General features: G+C 42.2%; 1 protein-coding gene across 2 annotated transcripts in view; it reads left to right on the top strand.

Moving 5' to 3' along the window:
* Positions 1-25,068, top strand: part of LOC126226586 (poly [ADP-ribose] polymerase tankyrase-1-like) — an 83,933-nt gene extending 58,865 nt beyond the window's left edge. For both annotated transcript variants that reach the window (XM_049942227.1, XM_049942228.1), the window contains one exon: positions 24,517-25,068. In XM_049942227.1, coding sequence (XP_049798184.1) covers positions 24,517-25,015 — 499 coding nt within the window. In that variant the 3' untranslated portion in view covers positions 25,016-25,068. The remainder of the gene's footprint in view (positions 1-24,516) is intronic.
* Positions 25,069-26,927: the final 1,859 nt, after the last annotated feature.

A 26,927-nucleotide genomic window follows, 5' to 3' on the forward strand; every position in this document is an offset into this window, starting at 1 on the left:
GAACGACCAAAAGAAACTTGCTTTAACCAGCCATTGGTGAGAAGCAGTGCTCATGCTACAACTGTGGTTCTCTTACGCCTATTTCCCTGCTCTCGTTTGCTTTGAGGTAACTACTGCCTACTGCCCTTTGAACATGGCGCACACGAGAAAGAATCGTAGGGGGCAGAGCACCTCCAACTTGTCGCAGCACAATAAATAGATTTCCAACCAATTTACGGACCAGATTAACACTCGACATAATTGCGTACTGCTGCGTTAAGGCATTGATATTACCAGAGTGAGATTTTCACTCTGCAGAGGAGTGTGGTGAATTTGGAAGGTAGGAGACGAGGTACTGGCGGAAGTAAAGCTGTGAGGACGGGGTGCGAGTCGTGTTTGGGTAGCTCGTGGTAGAGCACTTCTCCGTGAAAGGAAAAGATCCCAAACTAGTCTTGGCCCGACACGCAGTTTTAATCTGCACTGGTAGTAGTTAACCTTGATATACATCTTGTGGAACTTACAATTCCCTCTTAACCCCTCTTTTATCCACTTTATCTTCAGATCGCGGATGGTTGATGTTAAAAACAAATTCCTTGCTGAATGATCGACGAGTTTCTCACCTACAAACCTGCAGTTCACTGTGCATTGTCGAGTCAATGCTTTATTTGAAATTTCGTTGCCTGATTTCTTTCAGTTTTATAGCACTGTTTCAAACTATGCCAGTAGTATAGGCGTTGGTATGGGACACCACATGTTTTTGACTTGAAAATATTTCGTTTTTGACTAGAAAATATTTCGACGTGTTTTTGACTAGAAAATATTTCGACGTGTTTTTGACTAGAAAATATTTCGACGTGTTTTTGACTAGAAAATATTTCGACGTGTTTTTGACTAGAAAATATTTCGACGTGTTTTTGACTAGAAAATATTTTGACGTGTTTTTGACTAGAAAATGTTTCGACGTGTTTTTGACTAGAAAATGTTTCGACGTGTTTTTGACTAGAAAATGTTTCGACGTGTTTTTGACTAGAAAATGTTTCGACGTGTTTTTGACTAGAAAATGTTTCGACGTGTTTTTGACTAGAAAATGTTTCGACGTGTTTTTGACTAGAAAATGTTTCGACGTGTTTTTGACTAGAAAATGTTTCGACGTGTTTTTGACTAGAAAATGTTTCGACGTGTTTTTGACTAGAAAATGTTTCGACGTGTTTTTGACTAGAAAATGTTTCGACGTGTTTTTGACTAGAAAATGTTTCGACGTGTTTTTGACTAGAAAATGTTTCGACGTGTTTTTGACTAGAAAATGTTTCGACGTGTTTTTGACTAGAAAATGTTTCGACGTGTTTTTGACTAGAAAATGTTTCGACGTGTTTTTGACTAGAAAATGTTTCGACGTGTTTTTGACTAGAAAATGTTTTGACGTGTTTTTGACTAGAAAATATTTCGACGTGTTTTTGACTAGAAAATATTTCGACGTGTTTTTGACTAGAAAATATTTCGACGTGTTTTTGACTAGAAAATATTTCGACGTGTTTTTGACTAGAAAATATTTCGACGTGTTTTTTTCTGAATATACGTTTCCACATATTTTTTTGTAAAAATATTTTTGTGTTATAAAATTTCCACTTTAATTTTCTGTTAAATATTTCCAATTCCCTTTTTAAAAATTCGCTGTTTGTCTTAAAGAAAACTGTATCGAAAAGACTATTTTCATCAATTCCACATGTTTTCCACGTAAAAATATTAACATAAGTTTCCGCATAAAAATTTTCCGCATCTTATCACTGCAGATTTTAAAACATTTTGCGTAAAAGTGGTCGCCTCTTTGAACTCACACCTTTGTGCGCAAAAGATGTCAGCCACTTCTTAGCAGTCATTTTTTTTGCGAAATCGTGGCGATTTTAAGTAAGGCAGCGGTATGGCACGAACCCGCATGTTTTAGACGAAAAGACGGCAGCCACCTTTCTGCAACGACATTTTGCGTCCACTTTTTTGTGGCCACTTTCTTGAGATTTCCAAGCAGCGCTCAGTCGTCGCTCGGCAGGCACTTTTTCGTGGTCGCTGTTTAGCTACCACTTTCTTGCGAGCGCATTTTTGCTATGACTTTCTGCAACGACACGCGAAAATTTTAGAGGGTGTCCACCCTTTAAAATCGGACAGTTGTGATGTGCTTACAAGTCACCTCAATTATTTACTGGTTGATAGGTGTCTCTTCAGTTCTCTATTTTATTATCCAGCAACAATCCGTACCAACAATCAGTATCATCAATGCATTCTGTAATCTCGCGGAAAGCATAGCTGTATTCTATTTATACATGTAGATTTTATTTCATTATTAATTGATAACACCCAGGGAAGTGTATCGATCATTTTGTATTCTCTTCTAAAGTTATAAGCTTATCGTAGTTACAGTTACATTCCTTACCTATAGCTGTACTTACAAAGTTCTTTTGTTTTCTTGTGTATGGTTATTATATCATTGGTTATTATGACTTTGTCTTGTGATCCATGTACCAGCTCGACCATTGTTTCCATATTCAAAACCTTTAGCACTGCAGTAGTTAAGAGTGAAGCCTTTTGATTTTGGTAGTCTGTTTACCTCTGTACATTTTGTATGCACAACTATTTGGTCCTGTTCCTGTCCATTCAATACCGTAATCATCTTTAGCAAACTCGTCAGTCGATTCACAAAGTGTGCAACCTGTTTCTACAGTATTTGTACCATCGTCAATATAAACAGGAGTGTTGTAGGACACAATTTTATCACCTAATCTATCGAGCATATCGTACGGCCTCGTTCTAGTGTTGGAAGTGGTGAATGTGGACACAAATAGGTTGGTACTTGTACAATCTTAGACATCATACTGATATATAACTTGGATTACACAGGTCTGAGACATAAAAATCGTTCCAAATTTATCAAGTGGTTTTCATAGTGTTTTCAACACTGATTTCGGGAAGATTAGTGAAAAAATTCCATCACGTACAGTTATTTCAGAAACTGCTCCTCTAGTTTTAGCTTTTGTCGATATTTCAGCACCCTAGTGAGTTTGAATTTTGGTTTTTAGGGTCTCCGTAAACTGTCATTTAGCCATTTTTATACGTAATATATGCAAAATAGGGAGTAATCAGGAGAAACCAGCAGTATTTTCATGTCAGTGCCTGTCTGCCACGCTGCCCCTTCCCCCGCCATCACCGAGCAGTTAGCTTCTGCTGTTGTCCTCCAGTTCACAGTACCTCTTCACTCTGTGCTGTTCATGTGATGTTGTTGTTGTTGCTTTAAACTAGTGACTGTTTCCTTGTGCTGTGAAGTTGTTCTATGGACAGTGGCTACCAGAGGATGTATAAATTCGCCATGTTGCTTGTGCTACATTTGCGGTAACTATACCGTTAAATAGCAACAAAGGAACATTTCCGATTTTGTTGAAAAGGTATATTTTGCCTATTTTGGTATAAAGTTAGGTGATCTAGATAAGCCTCGGGCCCCACACAAAGTTCGTTCAGTGTGTGTTGATGAACATAGGCAATGGTTTCAACGTAAAAAGCAGTCCGTACATTTTGGAATACCAATGGTTTCGAAAAGCCCAAAAATCATAGTGATGGCTGCTATTTTTGTTCTTGCACTGCAAGAAGACAGATAGCTAAGATTCTGGCACAACTGATCCCGTTCCATTCTCACAAACTGAACTGAACGATTTAGACCTAGGCCTTTCTACAGAATCGGCAGAGGTTTTAGGATCTAGATTAAAAGATAAACATATATTGGCTCCGGGTAAATCCTTTTCTTGGTATTGATTGAGGGAAAAGGAGTTTGTATCTTTCTTCCCTCACGAAGGTGACATGGTGTTTTGCGGTGATGTTCCCCCCTGGAGTTATGGCCCTTTTCAAAATAGAATATGCTCCTGATGAGTGGAGACTTTTTATTGATTCTTCAAAACAAAAAAGCCTTAAAGCAGTACTTCCCCCAACGACAATAAGTACGCTTCTATACCAGTTGGACACTCGGTTTACTCAAAAGAATGTTACCCAGGCCTTGAACTGGCTTTAAGCAAACACTGCTATTCAGACTACAAATGGACATTACGTGCTGATTTAAAAGTGATTTCAATGCCGTTTGGTCAACAAAGGGCTATAGAAAGCAACACTCCATCAAAAAAGGTTGGCCCTTCAGAAAAACCTTACAGGTAAGGGTTAAGAACGCTGATAGGAAAAGCCTTGTGGATCCCAAAAAGGTGTTACTTCCACCACTTCACATTAAGTTGGGGCTGATGAAACAATTTAAGGCATTACCAAAAGAAGGGGAATGTTTCAGATAGTTTTGTGGACAGTTTCCTGCTTTATCAGAGGCAAAGCTAAAGGAAGCAATCTCTGACCGACCAGACATTAGGAAACTAATTACAGATCCCAAGTTTGTGGACAAAATGGAAACATAAGAAAAGACAGCATGGACATCTTTTAAATTAGGTGTTACAGGTTTCCTAGGAGACACGAGAGATCCAAACTGAAAGACAATTGTCGCAGACATGCTCGACAACTTTAAGAAGCTGGGCTGTAACGTGAGCATTAAAGTTCATTTCCTCCACTCGTGTCTTGACTACTTCCCTGAAAACCTTGGTGATGTAAGTGAAGAGTGGGGCGAAAGATTCCACAAAGACATCCAAGAAATGGAAAGAATATATCAAGGAAGATTGAACGTCAACATGATAGCGGACTACTGCTGGGTGATAAAAAGTGGTGATCCTCAACGAGCCCACAGCTGGAGAAGCAATATTAGTCGCTTCCTTAGAAAGCGAAAGCATTATTATAATGACTTGTGAGATTAAAGAGAAGTGGAAGCGTGCGGGAAATGTAGTTTAGAACTTATAAATAAAATAAAATTTTATTGTTACTATACCTTTAAATACTCCTTTTTTGTGAGAAAACCTGACGTGACAGAGAAAAATTGGATTGCATTTTTGAAATTGTTGTTGAAAAGTACATCAGTCAGTTATCAAATTTCAAGCAACTTCCAAAAAATATTTTTTTTCAGACCTGTGTTATTTCTTCGTTGATCGGTATGATGTTAGTTGTCTCTCTTTTATTTCGAGTAAGAGCTCGTACCATTGCTCAATGTTGTCTATAAATTCTGTTTGTGACAAGTTCTGTCACTGGCCGAATTTTCCCCAGAGGGAATTGCATATTTTGGACACAGCCCGCTTGCCAGCATTCGGTTCAGTATTCTTAATGTCGTGCGTAATGTCTTGCTTTCCCTCGATAATTCGACCGTATTCTTCTTTAGACTTCTAATTACCTTGCCAAGGACTAGTTTGACCTTCATGAAGGTTTTAACGTAGTTTGTGAAAAGTCAATTACTTTCCCATTCAAAGTGCCACACCTCGTAAATTTCCTGTATTGTGCAGCCTTCTCGATGGCTTTGTTGAGCTCTATAGTTGTCAAAGTTCATACAAATGCTTGCTCATCGTCACTATGGTTGCAACTACCATCAGGCTTTTCTTCTACACTTTTCGAATGTAGAGCAAACAAAAGCATTTCCTGCTCAACTGGAAGCACAGAGTGGAACAAGCCGTGAAGCACAAGCACTTTGCATTTAACAAAATGAAATCATTCGCCGTCATATTTTTATGGCCTCAGTATCTGTACGGGATGACCAACAGATAATCGTCGTAAAACATCACTGTCGGATATAGCCTGCCCACGTCTATATATCGCAGCTTCTTGCCTGAAACCTTGAATTTAGCAGCGTTTGTTCTTGCGCCGAAAAAGACATCTCTAGGATTCAGGGGTTCTATGACATTTACGTTCTCTTTAGAATTTTTCCACTTACAGCTCCATATTTCGACAGTTACAACCGGCGTTCCTCAACTCTTCTGTGAGGTCTAAGAGATCCATGGTTTCATTGTTGACCGTTGTCGATAGTATCGGGCGAATAACACACTGGACAGCCATGCCACAAGCAATTGTGATACTGGTAAACTGTTTTTGCGTTCTAGCTGTCAACTTTTGCGCCACATATTCTAACTTCTCCACCCTTCAATGGATTTTGTACATTCGGAAACGAATTTAACCACACAATTTACTCTTTGCTGAACATTTCCTTCTTTTGATGATGTTTGACTACAGCAGTTAGGTTCAATGTTTCCCTTATGAGACAATTCCTCTCTTTTTTTATTGTAAGCTACGGTAGCGCGCACAAAAGCAAGCCATGCCGCAAGCAGGGACAGGTTGTAAACACTCATTCTCACTATGCGACAAACAGTGCATGACACAGTACAATAATGCATTTTCAGCTTAGAGTGACTTAAACACCTATAACAAAGAGAACAGCACTCATCAGATCAAAGCAAAATAAGCAATTGATTTAAACCAGACGAAGCACGTGAAAAAGGAATGGTATCCGTATAATGCCTGACACACAGCAATGAATGTTTAGACAACATCGTTGCGTGGAGACAGCAGCAATTGCTTGTACGTGATTACCTACTGATATTATAACTTTACAGTGTAAATTGCCCTGAAGATGACCACATCGTGGGTTGAAACCGGTTGGCGACAAAATAATGTGACTGTCACTTTGATTAATTGACATAGCCATGGCTAATTGGTAAAGCTTAACTGTTAAGCTTACAACTGGGACCAAACTACTGTAGCTGTATCTTCATCCATTCGGCCTCAATTGTGTCTCACACTAGGGTGGTCTAAAACTTTTCTCTCGCCTTGAATTTAGAACCTCAAATTTCAGGTGCAGCTTAGATTCAGAAAATTTTTTTCCTTGATTTCGAGTCTCATTTTTCGAGTAGATGCGGTTAGAGTGCAGCGTAGAGTAGAGTGAACACGGTAAGGTTTGTGCTGTCAGTTATTCTGAGCCTTAGGGAAGGTGATTTTAACACTATAATCTTCGTTCCTTGGTAAATGGTTTTGATCTTAATTCCGTTATTTACACAATACTGTAAAATAAAGTACGTATCATAAGTCTTTGTATTGTGTGCTATACACGTATAGCCCCTGTTACTCTGTGACAGCAACCATTCGCAAAATTCATTGTTGCTAAATTCGTATTTGTTTCCTTTGAAGTCGTGCACAGCCACAAAGTTTGGCGTGTGTATGCCTGTATCTTGTTCTGCTTCGAAGTCAGAAAAGTAGTACCTTTCTTTTAACTGCATTTTTTAAATTTTTTAGTGCCACTCCCATTGCAAGTACATTTATTATTGCAGTAACCACCACGTCTTTTTCTCCTTTGCATGTAGCATTTGTTTTCACTTACCTTCACATGCTCATCGCCGCAATTTTGGCAATCAGAGAAGCCAGAGTTGTCTGCCGAGGCTTCTTCCGCGTTATTTTTTTACACTTTTCGCACTCGAAAATCTTTTCATACGCTGACTTGTGATTACCCATGCATTCTTCACCAAAACAATACAGTAGAGTCTCGATAGTATGAGTTTCCAATAATTTGAGCCTCTTTAATAAAAAAGAAAAAAAATAGAGGTGTCAATGATCTACTTTCTTTTTTTACTGACATGATAAATAATCAAAGGGAGAGTACAGCTCAGTGATAAAGCAGACGACAATTCAGTCAACACCGACGGTTAGCTCGCTGCCCTGTTGCACGAACATCTGTCGTCAGTATCGCACGAAATACCCCGACTGCTGCCGGCTGCTGTCGATCAAAACTGGGGAGTTCATACACTGCTGTAGTTCCCAGCACCTGTACTGTACAGTGCTGTGTGTCGTTTTGTTTGTTGACTGTGTGTTCCGTTGTACGCCTTACAAAGATGAGTGCTGTAACTAATTTGTGCCTTTGCATCTAAAATTAGAAGCACTAAGGAGAAACAATAAAAAAAACTTGCTCTCGAATATGGTGTAGGTGAAGTTAACGGTTGCTGACTGGCGAAGAAAGCGACTTAAATTGGAACAGTTTTCTTCACAGAAGTGCTCACATGAATCTCTCAGTCGAAGTTTAAAGATGTCACTGCAAAAAAACAAGTGCGGCATTGTTCATGAGGTTTACGCAACAGAGACAGAAGGGACATCTGATTTCTGGCCCAATCTTGCAAGAAAAAGGTTTGTTGTTCAGAAACCAGCTGCAGGAATCAGATGATAATTTCGCCGCTAATGTGGGCTGGCTCGACAAGTGGAAGAAGAGGTGTGGAGTGCGTCAACTAGATGTATGTGGAGGAAAAACTCTCTGGTGACGCTCGGGCCGTTTCAAAATTTATCGTAGAGTTTAAAAAAATCATAACTTAGGAAACTGGGATACATTTTAAAATGTGACGGAGGGGGAACACTTGTTTCTTGTGAAAAAAAATTGCTCCTGGGCACAAAAAGGAAAGAGCGGCTCACAGTTATGGCAGCTTCAAATGCAACTGGAAACCACAAACTAAAACTAGTAGTGATTGGGAAGTTTGCCAAGCCAAGAGCATTCAAGAATGTATCCGTCTCAGCTCTTCCAGTTGTCTATACACATCAGAATAATGCCTGGATGAATCAGGAAATCTTCAAGAACTGGTTTTTTAACTCATTTGTACCTGACTGCAAGAATTTTTTAAAAGGAAGGGAACTGCCATGCAAAGCAATTTTGCTCACGGATAATGCGTCCTCATATCCGAGTGCAGGAGAACTGCATTGCGACTATATCCGCGCCTTGTTTTTCCCACCAAACGTCTCCTGTCTCATTCAGCCCACGGATCAGGGCGTTCTGGAATGTGTAAAAAAAGTGTCGACGGCGATTGCTACACTCAATGCCGCATTCTGAAGACAACGAAAGCATTGTAGGAGCTTTGAAGAAAGTGACTTTGAAGGACGTCATGTACTGGATTAGCAAATCTTAGAGCGAAATAGTCAAACAATTTCTTAGTCGTGGAGGAAAATTCTATAGGAAAGTATGCCGCACACAGAAACTGAAAATTCAGCAGATGAGGACGATCAGCCACTGTGTAATTTAATCAGTGGATTGCCAGGGTGGGAAGAGGTGGAAGGAGGCGAGTGGTTAAATTCGTGCCAACGGTTGCAAGTGACAGACTCTTCTGTAATTGACACGGCTAACATTCCACGGCAGTGTGAGGGTGACGAGGCAGCGGCTGCACCGGTGACGAGTAACACGGATGGCTGCGCTGCCCTCGAGGCCGCCATGTGCTCCGTGGAACAGCAGCCTGAGGCGACACTGCCGCGAGCAAACGTCGCACACACTTCACTATTACTCGGCTAAATAAATAATTCTGCCAATGAAAATGCATGTGTAAATACTTTTATTTTAATAAAGTTCAAATTTTGACCTGTATTACTTACAATATCATAATATTTCTTTTTCCCATTTAAATTTCGATCGTCCGAGTTTTTGACAGTTCGAGGTGGTTCCGGTCCCGTTTACCTCGAACTATCGAGACTCTACTGTGTGTTTGCACTTTCTCCATTAAATCCTTGGCTGTTTACCTTCATGCTTTGGTCTTAAACGCAAGTTGCACACATTTCCTTTTTGCAAAGTATTTATCCTTGTGATTGCAGTATTCATCACACATCTTGCAATAGACATTCTGCCTAAAAGAAACTCTTCATATTGTTGAAGCCATTGTGGTGGTCATTATTTAAGTACAAATAGTGTTGTTCCCTTTTCGCCGCCAGAGGAATGGATTACCCTGTTAAAATTAACAGCGGAAACAACTTTAATCTGAACTTTCAAAAGAAGCTGCTGCATCGTCGATATCGTCCAGACTGAAACCTCCTTCACAGTTCTTCGAGGCTCGCTCACAACTCTTTCGCTAATTCTTCCTGCAGAGCTCTCCCTTTCCTAGTGTAGAGAATGTCATTATCTGTCAGTTCCTCGCACAAGTATGTTTCTAGTGATCATTGCTCGAGGACCGCACAGGCTATCGTTGTTAGTTAGTTTGTTTATACTTCTCTTGCCAATTATATCTATAGCAATATCTACTATTTTTGTTTCTCTTTGTACCTTCACCTCTAGGTATTTCCTAGACCTCAAAGTAAAATTTGGTGGTGTTTGTGTTTACATTTTCATTGTATCATTGGATGTTACTATTCTTTCAACCTGATCAAGTAGGTGTGAATCGTTGAATTTAAATTCCTTTTCGATGAAACTGCATGATTAAAATCATTTTCAGCGACTGTTTTCATTTTGTCGCTTTACTTGTAATTGGGCAATTTTCTTACTGCATTTGTAGCTGCTTGTATAGTCTTTCTGACAGCTTTCATTTGGTACAAGCGATTACCTTTCTTCGAGTCTTTGATTGTAATGATATTAGCTGTCCGCCAAACGTTATTTCTTTAACAATACTGTACAATCACAGAATTGAATCTCGAGCGGCAGCTTCTTTTCTTTCACTGAAGTGAACAGTTTTTTTTTAGCAGCAAGATTTGGCCTAGTTTTCGTATTTTCGTGGAGCCGCGCCGTTGTTTTTCTTCGAAAACCTCTGTAGAGAATTGAATGTGCCGAATTGTTTCCAAACGTTCCTTTTCTGAATTTACCAAGTCCAGTAGGCCTTTCTTTGTATGTACTACAGAGTAACCTTTGACCTTACATTCCCTCACTATTTTTTTCAGTTTGCGAGTAGCTTTCTGAGACAAGTCTCCATAGTTAAACAAACCACTATCATTTGCTGCTGAGTAAATTCATTCTATTGCTTCAACAAGTGCTGCTTTCTTCATTTTGTACAAACCTTTGATTCTGAGGTCTTATGCAAGGGCTCTTCATTCCGTAAGTTTTATTTTCTATAACCTTCAAGTTTTTCTCTTCGTTTGGGTCATCTAAGGACCACGCACCAATTTCAATGCCTCCTTCTTTGTTGTTCTTTCTTTTTCCTCTAGTATTTTCATCTTTTCACTATGTATCCTTTTTCTCTCCTGGGACCATATTGACCCTGTCTTTTTCTCCCTCTTGCCTTGAAATCCTTCAATTTTTAACGCTGTCCTCTTGAAAATCTCTTTCTGTTGCATCTTTCTCACTCATGTTGTTTATTTCCATATCTTTCTCAACTTCTTGGATCCAGCCTATTGTTGACGCCTTGTCCCAAAGATATCTAAAAATCTAGTTTGGTTAACCTGTTGCTGTTCATTCTGTATAAGTGTCCAAAAAATAAGCAGTCGCCTATTTTGTAGTGTTCCATTTATGTTTTCAATGTTGCGATAAACTTCTTCATTGCTTCTTAATTTCCATACCTCTTTATTTTGTGGTGGCCTAAATATTTTTCCAATTTCTTTCTAGGACTTAAGTGTTGTACAATTTGTTGTTTGGTATTAAACATTCACTTCCATAAAAACATGCTGGTTTTACTAGTGTGTTGTAGTGGTGTATCTTCAAATTTTTAGACAGGCATCTTTTGTTGCAGATATTCCTTGTTATTTCACAAGTGCTCTCCATTTTATGTACTCCCTTCTAAAACAAATTTTTCTAAGCCATTTTCTTGGATAATTTCTCGCAAATATTTAAATTTATTTACCATCTTTATCTGGCAAATATCTGTTGCTCGAGATTCCAGAGCATTTTTTATATTTGTCATAAATTTTATTTTTCTACAGATATTCAACCTGCTTTGTTGGCTATTTCTTCTAAAAGACTGATTTGTATTCCAGCATTTGTTAGATTTTCAGAAAGAATGGCAAAATGATTCGCAAATGCTAAACAGTGAATTTCAGTACCTTTGTTTTTAGTTCCTAGTATGATTGGCGATAGCTTCTTCTCTTTCAGTTTTTGTTTCCACTCTCTTACTATTTTAAAAGGAGTGGAGACAAGCCATTACCTTGCCTTCCACCTGTTTTTACGCCGAATGCCTTCGATATAGCACCCTGAAAATTTACTTTTGATGTGGTGTTGGCGACCGTTTCAACGAATAAGGTTTGCTGATTTAGATTTGATGCCAAATTCTCTGTTCATTTATCAAGTGTTTCGCTATAAACAGAGTCAAATGCATTTTTAAAATATAGAAATGTTACAACTATATCTTTGGACTTTGTATATCTGTGACGAATTACGGACTGTAGGTTGAAAATCTGTTCTGAGCAAAATCTGCACTTTCTAAAACCAGTCATACTCTCCCAAATGGTTACAAAGTGTTGCTCCTTCGATGTTTAATAGTATTGTTGTAAATTTTCTTACACAACATATATTTTTTTAATCCGTGTTTCTGCTAATTCAGTTTTCGTGACGCTGTTTGTGCGCACGAACCGCTGCGAAGCATTCCCTGTTGTAATCTGTGGCACACTAAGAGAAGCAGGATGTGGCGGCGTTGTCTGCAGCTGGTCTCTTCCGTCAACAGATGTCGCCCAGGTTTGCGCCGTGTAAATTACTGCAGTACGTGTTTTGCTTTACTCGTTATGGAAATGCAGATGGGACGGTCATGCCAGCAGAAAATTAGAGAGAAGTGAAGTTTTTTGCGTTTCGTCTCTTCAAACGAGCTGGAACTATCTGGCAAAAACCTTACATTTCGTGCGTGAAATAAGGTGACTGTAGGTGCTTTCAGAAAGTACTTCATTGCCGCACCAACCGTATGTACAAGTTGCAAATGCCTGACCTCGCTCCCTGGTCTGCCTCAGGCTGGCGAGTCGCCACTGTTCCTGTGTTCTGCCCCCCTCAGTTAAAGACGGGCGACAGATGGAAGAAGCAGCAGCTCCCATCACGTCGCCGGTCATCGAGAGAGAAAGAAAACCCTGGAAGGTGGAAGATGAGAGAGGACTTGAACAAAAAATCCCTCCCGGGTTTCCTTCAGGTGGCACCGAAGGTTTTGCACTTTTTGCATCGACAATTTTAACTGATCTCAACCCATTATAAAATTATGCTAACAACTTAGCCTCACGGAGATATTTGATATCGTTAACCAGTTCGTCTCGGGTGTAGTCATAATCCTCGATATTGAAATAGTTCACGTGGTAGTCGATGATCAAGTTTTCCTTCATTCTTTGGTTGAGATTTATCGAATTTGGATTGTACTCGAGCCTCGGCATTTCTTCACTATTTGGGTGTCTGACCGTGATGCTTTTGCAAATTTCTTCTCTGCACTCTGATGACACGGTAAGTGTAATCGCAGTCATTGTCAGATAATTTCGAGAGTATGAACATGTTTCAAAATTTCATTTTTAGGGACAAGATGAGGTAGTAATTGATGTAAATTCTGAATGTGCTCTTCACTAATACTGTTCAAACTTTCGAAGTGAATGATGTGGCCTCGATACATCTCTTTAATTCTGTATTCACCGTGTTTTCTAAGGGCAGGTGTACACGGAAGACTTACTGTCGCGCAACCATTCCGTCTTTGTTGCTTTATTGTTGCTTCTGCTTTTGAGAGCTCGCACAGGATGAGCGACTGTTTCCTGACAGCGGACCCGTTTTCAAGGGTTTCTGTAGTGCAGTCGAGCAGTGCTCAGGGAGGGATTGTTTTGGGACTGCAGTGGTTTGTGCTGATATCATTCGACAAAGGACAAAACGGGAAAGGAAGTACTGGATTCGCCAACTTACGTGTGAAAGACGAAATATTAAAGTGAATGCAGGTATAAAGTTTAAACACTGTTGCGTTTAGTGACATCGTTCATAGTTTCTGATCTATGTGGAGGCACAGAAAAATTTGTCGGGTATGAGTTTACACTGTCTCAATCATGGTTTAGGAGCTGTTTCCGGCAGTAGGTTAATTGTCAGACGTAGATGTTCCAGTAAACACTCGTGCAGGGGTGGAGAAGCTAGAACACCGAACGCCACGACTGAAACTACCACATGTGTCATTTGGTACACACGTGTTCTGTAAAAGTCTCATTAGCTGAAGAACCTCAATTTGTGCATCAATCATTTGGTGTGTGGGTATTGGTTTCAGCGTAGCTACGAGAGACAATGCAAATTGTGTTGCAGGGTCATCCATTGATGAAGTATAGCGAGTAAAGTTCCTTTGTAAATTTTCTTCTCTGGATTGTAGGAGGTATGTAGAGATACAACAATGGGTGGCCTTTGAAGGTTCGTGGGCTTTGAAGGTTCTGTTTCCTCAGGTTCCTCATTGCTTATTACTGTTTCAGCATTTCCACTTGCATCATGTACTTCCACGGTTGGTAGAAGAAATAAGTTGATCGTAAAATTTGTACTTTCACGCTTTCCGCGGCTGGTTGTCCCAACTTGGCCAATTTTTGCTCACGCAATTCTCTTGCAGAGCATGTCCTTCGATTTTTCCGTCTTTGTTGTACCAGTGCTCCTAGGAAACAAACAATAAATTGAAATGCTTGACATTGTTGTAGATGTTAATTTATTTTCGTGAAATAAAAATGAAAACTGTTATTACTTAGTTACATAACTTTTCAGGTATCCAGCGACTGGATCAAATTTAAATGATATTCCATACAACTACTTCATTTGCGCTAGCACAGTCTGCAAAATAGTGAAAGCGACATGCACTGAAATATGGAATGTTTTGCAATGTATGGTTATGCCAAAGAATGTGAGGAAGAGTTGTTGGCAGAACAGTTCTATAAAAACACCTATTTCTGCAACACGATACAGATGGAAAACATATTCGAATAATACAACTTCAAAGTTCTGGCTCAGAAGTTTTTACTTATAAAACAATCTTTCCTGTGGTGTTGATGGCATGGGTCGATGCTGAAAACCTATTTCTCTTCATAGATGTCGGTGCAAATGGAGCAGCAGGTGATTCCGCAGTTTTTAATAATTCTAACATGGGCGAAAAGCTATGACGTAACTTTCTGAACATACCGAACAACCGAACATTGCCTAACGATCCAGAAGGCAAACCAATGCATGTTTGTTTGTTTGCTCAAGCTTTTGGTTTATTGAGGCACATTTTGCGCCCTTTTGCTATTAAAATTGAACTAAAGTTGAAGAAAATTTTCAACTGTAGGCATACAACTACTCGTCATACGGTTGAATGCACATTTGGCATACTGGTGAACAAATGGCACATTTTCCGTAGACCTTACGATGTTACCGCCGATTTCTGCCGTACAATAATTAAAGCATGTTGTGTGCTCCACAATTTTGTACACAGAAGACATGAAACAGACTTTACAGATATTGCTTACGAATGTCCACAGCAACATGTAGACCATGCTGGAGTTATATCTGCTGTCAATATACGCAGCTATTTTAAAACCTATTATATGTCCCCTGGAGGATCTGTTCCATGGCAGTACAATGGACTCGGATTTCACTACAATTCAACAATACTGAAAAACTTACTTGTTCTATCCACAAAACATTATTAAGAAGTGTAAGATAATAATGTTGAAAGTATGTCAATAAAAGCAACTCTGTAAAATAAAAACTTGTCTGCTTGGCGTTCTTTTGTGGAGGATGTCCCCAGATTGTACTACACACATTTACACACAGTTCTTCCCACACTTTGCTTTTCAAATTAGCGTCAGAATAATCTTTCAAAGTTCTATATTGAGCAGTGCAGGCCTGTTTTCTACTTCATTTACGATCAATTGACTATCGATGTCTTCGTCCCTCACAACAGGCAGTGTACGAACTCGCAAGTTTCCAACAGCAGGCAGCAGAGATGGTGACTGCATTGTCGGCCATACACACGCACTCGTGTATCGTGGCGGGGGGGGGGGGGGCAGTTGGTTCGCCCTTCTGTCGGCGGCCGGAGCAACTGAAAAGTTGTCGCTGGGGAGTCGCTGCGTGTGTGTGTGTGTGTGTGTGTGTGTGTGTGTGTGTGTGTGTGTGTGTGTGCGCTCTTACATATGATGGTACAGACTCTGTGCAAAAGGCGAGGCAGTTGCACGACAAAAGTTCTCCCTTGTGCGTCCGCCCTAATGGAAGGCAAAAGACTTCGTCAAACACCCAATCACTACATTCACTAAATTTATGAGTGATAGGCATTGTTGGCTTTAGCACTAACATGTAGAGTCCGGTTTCATTGACAAAATTTGCCGCTTACAGCTACACTACAATTTTTTTATTGTGAGGTTTCTTTTTCTCTAACATTATCTTTCAAGGCTTGTCTAGAATTTGCATACTAGAGAACGTCACATACATCTTTGGCCTCGAACGAGAGATTATTCTGTTCATCTAATTCTATAATGTCTCCAGTGGGTCATAAGACTTGCCGACTAAGGAGGACATTTGTTCAAAATTACAAATGCTAGCACGTAAATACAATAAATGGATATAAAACATATCTAGAGCTCGATTGCGAGTGTAAGATTCTTTCAGCTGATAGATACAACAATGTTCTGAATTACGAGGATTATGAAACGCTGAAAGGGACACTTAAGATACATAAAGGTTACAAGAATGTCAATGGCTGTGACGTTCACAATATCGAATTCCGTTAAAGATGCGGCCCGCCACGAATTCCTTTCCTGTGCTAACCTCTTCATCTCAGAGTAGCACTTGCAACCTACGTCCTCAATTATTTGCTTGATGTATTCCAATCTCTGTCTTCCTCTACAGTTTTTGCCCTCTACAGCTCCCTCTAGTACCGTGGAAGTCATTCCCTCATGTCTTAGCAGATGTCCTATCATCCTGTCCCTTCTCCTTATCAGTGTTTACCACATATTCCTTTCCTCTCCGATTCTGCATAGTACCTCCTCATTCCTTACCTTATCAGTCCACCTAATTTTCAACATTCGTCTATAGCACCACATCTCAAATGCTTAGATTCTCTTCTGTTCCGGTTTTCCCACAGTCCATGTTTCACTACCATACAATGCTGTACTCCAGACGTACATCCTCAGAAATTTCTTCCTCAAATTAAGGCCGGTATTTGGTATTAGTAGACTTCCCTTGCCCAGAAATGCCTTTTTTGCCATAGCGAGTCTGCTTTTGATGTCCTCCTTGCTCCGTCCGTCATTGGTTATTTTACTGCCTAGGTTGCAGAATTAAATTCTTCTTCACTTTCACTCAGGATAGCAATGTCATCAGCGAATCGTATCGTTGATATCCTTTCACCTTGTATTTTAATTCCACTCCTGAACCTTTCTTTTATTTCCATTATTGCTTCCTCGATGTACAGATTGAAGAGTAGGGGCGAAAGGCTACAGCCTTGTCTTACACCCTTCTTAATACGAGCACTTCGTTCTTGATCGTCCACTCTTATTATTCCCTCTTGGTTGTTATAAATATTGTATATGACCCGTCTCTCCCTAAAGCTTACCCCTACTTTTTTCAGAATCTCGAGCAACTTGCACCATTTTATATTGTCAAACGCTTTTTCCAGGTCGACAAATCCTATGAAAGTGTCTTGATTTTTCTTAAGCCTTGCTTCCATTATTAGCCGTAACGTCAGAATTGACTCTCTCGTCCCTTTACTTTTCGTAAAGCCAAACTGATCGTCACCTAGCGCATTCTGAATTTTTTTTCCATTCTTCTGTATATTATTCTTGTAAGCAGTTTCGATGCATGAGCTGCTAAGCTGATTGTGCGATAATTCTCGCACTTGTCAGCTCTTGCCGTCTTCGGAATTGTGTGGATGATGCTTTTCCGAAAGTCAGATTGTATGTCGCCAGACTCATATATTCTACACACCAACGTGAATAGTCGTTTTGTTGCCACTTCCCCCAATGATTGTAGAAATTCTGATGGAATGTTATCTATCCCTTCTGCCTTATTTGACCGTAAGTCCTCCAAAGCTCTTTTAAATTCCGATTCTAATACTGGATCCCCCTATCTCTTCTAAATCCACTCATGTTTCTTCTTCTATCACATGAGACAAATCTTCACCCTCATAGAGGCTTTCAATGTATTCTTTCCACCTATCTGCTCTCTCCTCTGCATTTAACAGTGGAATTCCCGTTGCACTCTTAATGTTACCACCGTTGCTTTTAATGTCACCAAAGGTTGTTTTGGCTTTCCCGTATGCTGAGTCTGTCCTTCTGACAATCATATCTTTTTCGATGTCTTCACATTTTTCCTGCAGCTATTTCGTCTTAGCTTCCCTGCATTTCCTATTTATTTCATTCCTCAGCGACTTGTATTTCTATATTCCTGATTTTCCCTGAACATGTTTGTACTTCCTCTACTTTCTCTATCTGTTCATCTTCAGCTTGCGACGTCGGCATGTATACCTGAACTATCGTTGTCGGTGCGGGTCTGCTGTCGATTCTGATTAGAACAACCCGGTCACTGAACTGTTCACAGTAACACACCCTCTGCCCTACCTTCCTATTCATAACGAATCCTACACCTATTATACCATTTTCTGCTGCTGTTGATATTACCCGATACTCATCTGACCAGAAATCCTTGTCTTCCTTCCACTTCACTTCACTTCACTGACCCCTACTATATCTAGATTGAGCCTTTGCATTGCCCTTTTTCAGATTTTCTAGTTTCCCTACCACGTTCAAGCTTCTGACATTCCACACCCCGACTCGTAGAACGTTATCCTTTCGTTGATTATTCAGTCTTTTTCTCGTGGTAACCTCCCCGTTGGCAGTCCCCTCCCGGAGATCCGAATGGGGGACTATTCCGGAATCTTTTGCCAATGGAGAGATCATCATGACACTTCTTCACAGGCCACATGTGCTGTGGATACACGTTACGTGTCTTTAATGCAGTGGTTTCCATTGCCTTCTGCATCTTCATGTCGTTGATCATTGCTGATTCTTCCTCCTTTAGGGGCAATTTCCCACCCCTAGGACAAGAGTGCCCTGAACCTCTATCCGCTCCTCCGCCCTCTTTTGACAAGGCCGTTGGCAGAATGAGGCTGACTTCTTATGCCGGAAGTCTTCGGTCGCCAATTTATCAAAATTTAGGCAGTGGCGGGGATCGAACCGGGGACCGAAGACGTTTTGATTATGAATCAAAGACACTACCCCCCCCTTTTAATTTACCATTTTGTTCGTTTGGTCGTTGCGGACGTCGCAAGACACTCTGTTCAAGTTCGGTGGTTGATCGTTCCACTCAGTTTTTTATTACAGAGGCCAACCGGCTCTCTGACCCCACACGCTGAGCTACCTGTCCCCTAGACAACGGGTGCATACGAAAGAAGTTACTGGTGCTATAACGAAAAATGGAGAGGTTGAAAGAGCTAGTTCCTTAGGAAGGGAATTATGACAATGTGTGTCCCATTCCGCCTACAACTGAGGAATAACCTTTTGAAAGAGGTTTGTCGATGATGATTCGATCTCGCCAAAGACACGTAAGAGGCTTGAGCCCTCGTTGTAGCAAATTGAGGAAGAAGACCGGGAGAAGATGAAGGCTGTTAGAAACTAAACAACACCTTATCTTGGGCTAAAAGTATCAAAATGCTTGGGCGGTCTCGTCGTACAGTATTTGGCTTAAGATTTTACTGTCGAAAGCACTACATGGGTGGTTCCGAACTAACGTTTAACAATGACACTATTTCTGTCGAAGGTAGCAGCTTTCAGTGCCAGCAATGAATTCATGAAACTGCTAACCCGAAAAACGTAGCATTCGAATACTACACGCCTGATGACCGTGAAGCATATACAACTATGCTGAAGGAAACTAATGCAATATTTCACCACTATGATCCAAATACGAATAAACCCAAGTCAAACCGCAGTGAAAAGTACATCATTATTCCGATATAGCAGTCGTTCGTCTTGTGTAGTAATTCTACATCAGTGGCCAGTCACCAGTCAATAGCAAAAGAGGAATTGGCTTGAACCTGTTCAGTATATAGAATTCATTCTAGAAACATCCCCCATGCTGTTTATAAGCCATGTCTCCGCAATATCCTTTCTTCCAGGAGTGCTAGTTCTGCAAGGTTCGCAGGAGAGCTTCTGTGAAGTTTGGAAGGTAGGAGGCGAGGTACTGGCGGAATTAAAGCTGTGAGGACGGGTCGTGAGTCGTGCTTGGGTAGCTCAGTCGCAAGAGCACTTGCCCGCGAAAGGCATAGGTCCCGAGTTCGAGTCTCGGTCCGGCACACAATTTTAATCTGCCAGGAAGTTTCTGTTGAGTATGTTTGGATGAATGACCTCAGATCTAATCGACTGGTGGTTCACGGTGAAGAGAATGCAGCTGGTAGGTCGCTGGGGTTTGCAGAAGTGGAAGAACAGGGAAGCCAGCACGAAGTGTTGCGGACAAACCCGATGTGTGACTAAAGCGGACGATGGACCGATGAGGTGCCTTTCATTGTGCCAACTGCGTGCAGGTAGCATTTTTAGCGAAGTATTTATCGGTTTGCCTGAACGTCCATCGTTTTACTTTAAACTGTCGCTGTAAAGGGGATAGGCAGGCTGCTAGCTCAGGGTGTATACGACCCAGGAGATCCGGGAAAAACCCGGGAATTGTTTACAATTGCGGGAGCTTTTCACTGTTTCAGTTTTGAGTTAAATCTTTGTGACTTCGGTTGGTGAGAACCAATACTATAACAAAGGATATTACTGTACCCTACCACTGCAGAATAATACTTCAGCAACAAAACATGAACGACAGAAAAGAAACGAAAATAAAACTTTAGTTGCGAAGGAAATGCGCCACATACAACAACAAAACACAGTGCTCATACAAGTGTCTGCCAACAGCAAAGTATGTCGAAGGCTTTAGGAAGACTGTGCAGTGATCGATTACAACAAATTGCTTCCGATGGGCGTCACGTGACGACTGTTTGAATTGGATTCGTCTGAACAGGTGCCGGCTGCCTCTCGCGCATGCGCAGTTGAGTGGCGTGTGAGCAGTCCCTCCTCCCTGTTGTGGTTACAGAAGTGTGGCTGGGAGCCGCCGTCTGACGTCGCCGCCTTTGGGAAATGCGGTGGACCCGGGGCTGGTGTAGAGCAGCCCCAGCTGTGGTGGGCGGGTGGGTCGCCCCCACGTGGCCTGTGTGTACGTTCAGCGGTTTTACTGTCTCCTCCTCGTTTATTGCTCTCACGTTAAATTAAAACAAAACGGATTTTTGTCACCGGGAGCTATCAAATGAATTAAAATACGTTCGCATAATTACGGAGGGCTGAAGTATGTTACTAGTTTCATATTTTATTTCCACCTTTTTGACAGTCAAGGAGTAATCGCTTTGCAGAAGAATCAAGTTATTTTTCAAGGTTCGCTAAAGAGATTTGGCTTTTAATAATCTTTTCCGCTCAGGCAGTCAGTTTATTTGAAACGAAGTGTTTAATTTCACACTATTGCCTAGTTTCAACTGTTCGCTGCGCATCGAGTGCACTTCTGGCATTATACCGTAATAAACAACTAAACATGATGTAATGCAGTAGTGGTGCTGCAAGAAAATTAACATCGGAGTCTCGACTTAGGAATGTGCACTTTAAGCCGGATTGTGCATTTTAGTGTGGTGCACGAAATACGGGTGCTCTTGAAGTAATCCTCTGCTGTCTTGTTTCTTTTATGGGATAATGTAAGATCTTTCAGAGTTTTTTACACGTAGGAACATGAGGGCCTCCTGCGTCATCGTAGCTGCGCAAGCGCGGTGACTCCTTCCACCTGGCGCTCTCTGTCAACTGCTGAAACGAACCTCATATTTCTAACAGGTCGCGGGAAAATAATGAGAATAGTGGTTTCAAAAGGTACAGCGTAAAGTTCCTTTTACGCAAGATGAACTATGTGCGAGAATGTACGATGAATTTATTAAATCATAGAACGTTTGACTCTTATTTAAAAATGAACTCCTTGGTGACGGGCCATTTAGAGGAATTTCGAGCCCAGAAGATGAGAAGGTCGTTACTAAAAGTTTTACAATCACGTTAGTGTGACGTGTCTTAAAGTGTAAAACGCGCACAGATCTTCAACATTACATGTGCAGCCTTAGCTTCTCTTACAGCTTACTAATCTTTGAGACCAATATTATATGTGAACGATGTGTATATTAATTTAAACAATGAGCTTTTATTATTTGTGTGTTGGCCTTAATTAAGAGTGATGTTGCTATTGGCTGACTACATCGCGTGCCATGTGCTGTCAGCAGCTGGCGAGATCACGTGACATGAGCTATGGCTGGCTTACAAAAGGTCAGGGGGAATCCGAATTTATACCTTCATAATAGGAACATATGCACGACATCAAAGGTCTTTCATAAGGTTTTTTCCCCGCTGAGTTCCTTTTTCTAAAGGGCCGGGAAATACTACGTCGGTATAACAGAGAATTGATGAGTTTTACAGTGCCAAGGAAGATTATAGTGCCACTTAACACGGAAAAAGTGTATTTTGACCCGGGAGAAAGTCTATTTTTAACCTAGAAGTCGAGGAAAAATGCGGGAATTTTTTTCCTTGTCCACGTAGACGCCCTGTTAGCTTGTTGGTGTACAGAATATGTAATAATAAGTCGATACTTCTACAACTCTAAAACCAGCAGTCTATTTTCAATGTGCAGCTGCTATTTTTATACGCAGGAGTGTCCCGATATTTTGTCCGCCGATACACACTTTTTCAACATATCGAGAGTCGGTATCGATATTTTAATAAATATCGATGTATTGTATACTCAATACTTTTAAAAATATCCTGGTGTAGCGCCGACTGTCGTTCCACAGCCGAAGTCTGTCAATTGCGGCCGTGCGGCCATCAGAGAAGACGGCGGCAGCCCTTGCAGGCGAGTCAGCCGAGTAGAGGGGGCAGCCCGGCCGACGCTCGGCCCTTCCTGCAGCTCGCGTGCGCCACGCCGCAGCCGCCTGCGTCTGCAGACACGGCTGTCGGCTCAGCCTAACATTCGACCTGGTCTCTGCCTGAAGGCACGCGGTTCCTTCCTGATTGTGAAACACATGGTCTCAGGTCGAAATTAGAAACTACTCGCAATTGTACGTAGACGGAATACACTTTATTTAAATACTTTGAGCACATACTGAAATGTGTCGGACAGTCGCTGACAGGCGGTAGGGGGCGTCGCTTGTGAGGGTCGCCTGCCCTGGCCGCCCTCTGCCCTGGACGCGGTACAGTGTGTCCGTCAAGTCGTGCGCCCTCTCCGCTCCACAGTGCTGTCCCGGCGACCCAGTCTGGCCACACAGCCTGGCGCCGCTCACTCCCAGCTCAGCGACTGCCCTGTCCAGAAAAACACGACATTACGGAGTACATTGCACTAACACGGGAACAGCAATCAAATGTCAGCGTTCCCGTATGTCTTAGAAATATAAAAGCGGGTGCCTGTTCGTGTGAATGCGTGTTCGTGTACAACTCCATCCACAATTGGCGCATACATTCCGTCCTATAAGGTTTTTAAACAACACATAGTGCAGCTGTACTGGACAATTTGAGCCTTTCCTTTGATGCAGTCCGCTTAAACGCGACAACTCTTGCGACACGAGTAGTGCTCAAAAGTAACAGGGAAATCGCCATTTTGCGTTTTTTATAACTGAGATTCGCAAGACTTTTTTGTCGTTGTGTAGGTAAACATGTCTGAAAAGTATGTCTCCACCAAGTAAATGGGATATTTAGTCTGTGTTCACCTCTTGGAAACGTTATTGGTGTGTTAGTAGAATTGGCGATTATTTGTTTAACGTAAAAGCGGATTATCGCGTTTCTATTACATTTGGCTATGGGAACGGAGTGAGATTCATCAACCTTTTAGACACATTAGATTTTGCTTTTGTCGAATCTACTATCAGTACGGGAAGTGTTTACGACTGCTGTAAATATTTCTTCGATTTCAACAGTTTGGTGCACCACGAATTCCTGTCTCAAGGTGAAACGGTCAGCAAGCAGTAAAACCTACAAGCTCAACGTGAGCGGCATGACGGAATCCGAAAAAAAAAAAAAAAACCTTCAGATTTGTAGCGGAACAGTTGATGATTTCTGCACTGCGATAGCGCATCTGCTTAGAATTCGTTGCGTGCTCGTGATTGTTGGCTACAAACCATACTGTGGTGACGCGCATGGCTGCACCATCACCCGATGTGAAATTTTGTTCCTAAAAATTACGACGAACCGTAAAGGGCTGTCTCTTTCATAGACAGATGAGATTTAAAATGCATCGCTGAGAGAACCAAAGGGTATCACAACAAAAGTTCAAGAATCGTTTGAGGAAGCGGAACAAACACTGGAATAAATGTATTCACATGTAGTGGAAAATATATTGATGAAGACAACATTGGTATAGAGTAATACATAAACCCAGGAATAAATCCAATATTCACCGCTCTCGCTTTCAATAATATTGCCCGTGTTGCGACCTACGTTTTGTTAACAGACGAGGAAGTTGTATTTCTGTACTTAGAGATCTGATTAGTTACCTATGTTTTCTTCCCGAGTGTCGGAAGGGATTGCTCCACACACAAGTAACCGTTAGAGGTGTGTTTCTCTGAAGCTCAAAGATCCTTTACCAACAGGATGATGAGGTCACAGGAGGTGACTCCTCGGAGTGAATTAGGAGAAAAAGTTGAAACAGCTTGTAATGAGATGCAGTGCACCAATTTTTAATGGGAAGTGGCTGCAGATTTCAATTATGGGATACTGGTATGTATGTTCTGTGATACGCAGGTTGATCTGTATCGTACAGGGGAGATTTCTAGATTTGTAACTCGTGTCTGGGGAGAAGTGTATTCAGGACTGCTCGCAGTGTGGCGTGTGTGACGGTTTCTTTCATTCGGTGTGTGTGTGTGTGTGTGTGTGTGTGTGTGTGTGTGTGTGTGTGTGTGTGTGTGTGTGTGTGTAGTAGAGTGAGAGTGTGGATGTTTTGTGCAGGAGCCTCTCTCAACAGGAGAGAGGGAGGAGGCTGATACAGGCGGCCAAGCAGGGGGCGGCGGAGCAGCTGCGCGAGTTGCTGGCGGCGGGGGCGGACGTGGCGGCGAGGGAGGAGGGGTTGGGGAGCAGCTGGACCGCCCTGCACTGGGCAGCATATAAGGGTCACGTGGCGGCGGCCAGCTGCCTCGTCGGCGCCGGCGCGGAGGTCGACGCCAGGGAGAGCCTGTATCAGGGCACGCCCCTGCACTGGGCTGCACGGAGTGGCCACGCTGGTGTGGTGCGGCTGCTGGTCGGCTCCTCTGCTGACCTCAACGCCAGGGATCGGTGGGGGCAGACGCCGCTGCACTGGGCGGCAAAGTGGGGCCAGGCAGAGGCGGCGGCTGAGCTCCTCGTGGCGGGGGCGGACGGGGGGGCCCGGGATGGCAAAGGCAGGACCCCCCTGGACCTCGCCAGGCAGAACAGAAAGCAGCAGCTGGTGGATATGCTGACACAACGCTGACATACGGCATTCAGGAAGCACAATGAGTTACATCACATCTGTTGGTCTTTCAAATAAAGAATACAAAATATCAATGCTTTGTTCATTTATTTGTACATACCATTTTGTGCTGCGTATGACAACTCCGGTAACACCGTGACAACGACGAGAGATACCTGTAAACTAACGTGAGGAGCCCTTATTTTGACGATTTAGTCTGTAAAATACTTCACGATCTGTTTTTGCAAAAGCTCAACAACTCGAAAACACTCCAGTATTAATAAACACCACATGTCTCTTTCAAGATTGTCTTCCTCATGGTGTAAAACATATGCAAGCAACTTACAAGAACACAGCCGACATCTATCACGACCGCCTGCATTTCAAAACTTCACCAATCAAACTCTTTTAAAGACACGAATGGCGCAATATTGTTGGTTGTCTACCACATCATGCATCTGCATTAACGTTCCTTGTTTGAACCAGTCTACTACATTACCCCATTACTGGAAACTATATGCTGCTAGCATGCGTGGTGCTATGTTACACCAGCATATACTCCACCACACCCAAATTACTGGCACACAAGTCGTTCAGTCAGAATGTATCTTCTGTTGCTTTCTCATGCCGAGTATTCTTATGTATCTGCAGTACGCAAATACTTGCCGCCTTTAATTGCAACCTCACATTAGTAGCAAATGTAGATGTGACTGTCGATGTAAATTACACACTTTCCCATACTGTCGCCATCTGTATATGAGTGTGTCGTTATTTCGTAACTTTCGTCACCTGAGTCTACGACGTTTAATAAAAATGACGGAACGAGCAGCGGGGATGTCGAAAACGAAACGCACTGCGACAACTAAGTTTCAAAAGACGTTTCCTGTGACAGCAGTGCTACACTGAAGCGAATACGTGGTGGTTACACATAGGGAAGAGATACATGTCCAGTGTGCACAGAGGGGGTTCTTATAAAGTGTCAAGCGATGTGAAAGACTCGTAAAATGTTGACGTCGAAAGTGAACTGGCCGGATTGAGTGTGTGAGGTTCCTTTCCCTATCGACAGCAACTTACTTTCCAGATTTTAGGTTTCAATGTGACGCTGCAGCTAAGGGAACAGTGCAGAATACAGCAGCAGCGGCGGCGGGGAGCGGGAAGGCGTTCCCCGCGCATGCGCCGGCAGCGGATTCGCCACGCGGCGTGACGGTGAGTGGCTGGGGTGAGGGCTCGCGAGCCAGCCGTGGGGCCGCCAGAGAGACTCGCGCCCGCCAGCCTCCAGTACTCGGCTGCGAGGCGGACCTGCAACTTCCCCTCAGTCAGCATCGGCCGCCAGGACCCACCTGTGGCGAAGCAGGCGGTCACGTGTGGAACCGCTACACGGCGAAACAACTTACACCCACACATTCACACCAGGTTGTGATCGGAAACAGAAAACACGCTAAATTTTCTTAATCTCGCAGTACAAAAAAGGAACAACACCCATGGCTTCACAATATTCGGGAAACCGACAGCCGCGAAGCATCGCCGTTCACAAACTGCCGAATCACCCGGTGGCGCACGAGCTTCAGATTCGGACTCCACAGATTGAACAGAACATCCGTAAGCACACACCATTACACAAAGCAGCTACACACAATAAAACATATACCAGAGGAAAATAGTGGCAAGTCCCATATGATCCGGAAATTAAAGCAGCAAATTAGTAGAGATAAAAGGAACACACACACACACACAGAGAGAGAGAGAGAGAGAGAGAGAGAGAGAGAGAGTGTAAACAAAATTCAAATTCGTCGCCACATACTCTCGACAACAAATGAACGCAAACGGCGTTAGCAAACACAACAATGGGTTTGTGTGTGTGTGTCTGTGTGTGCAGTGCCCTCAAAACGCAAAAGAAGAATGTCGCAACAAAACCTGACTAATAACAAATATG

Source organism: Schistocerca nitens, unplaced genomic scaffold (genome assembly GCF_023898315.1).
Source record: "Schistocerca nitens isolate TAMUIC-IGC-003100 unplaced genomic scaffold, iqSchNite1.1 HiC_scaffold_327, whole genome shotgun sequence".
In the NCBI taxonomy this organism is placed as follows: Eukaryota; Metazoa; Arthropoda; class Insecta; order Orthoptera; family Acrididae; genus Schistocerca; species Schistocerca nitens.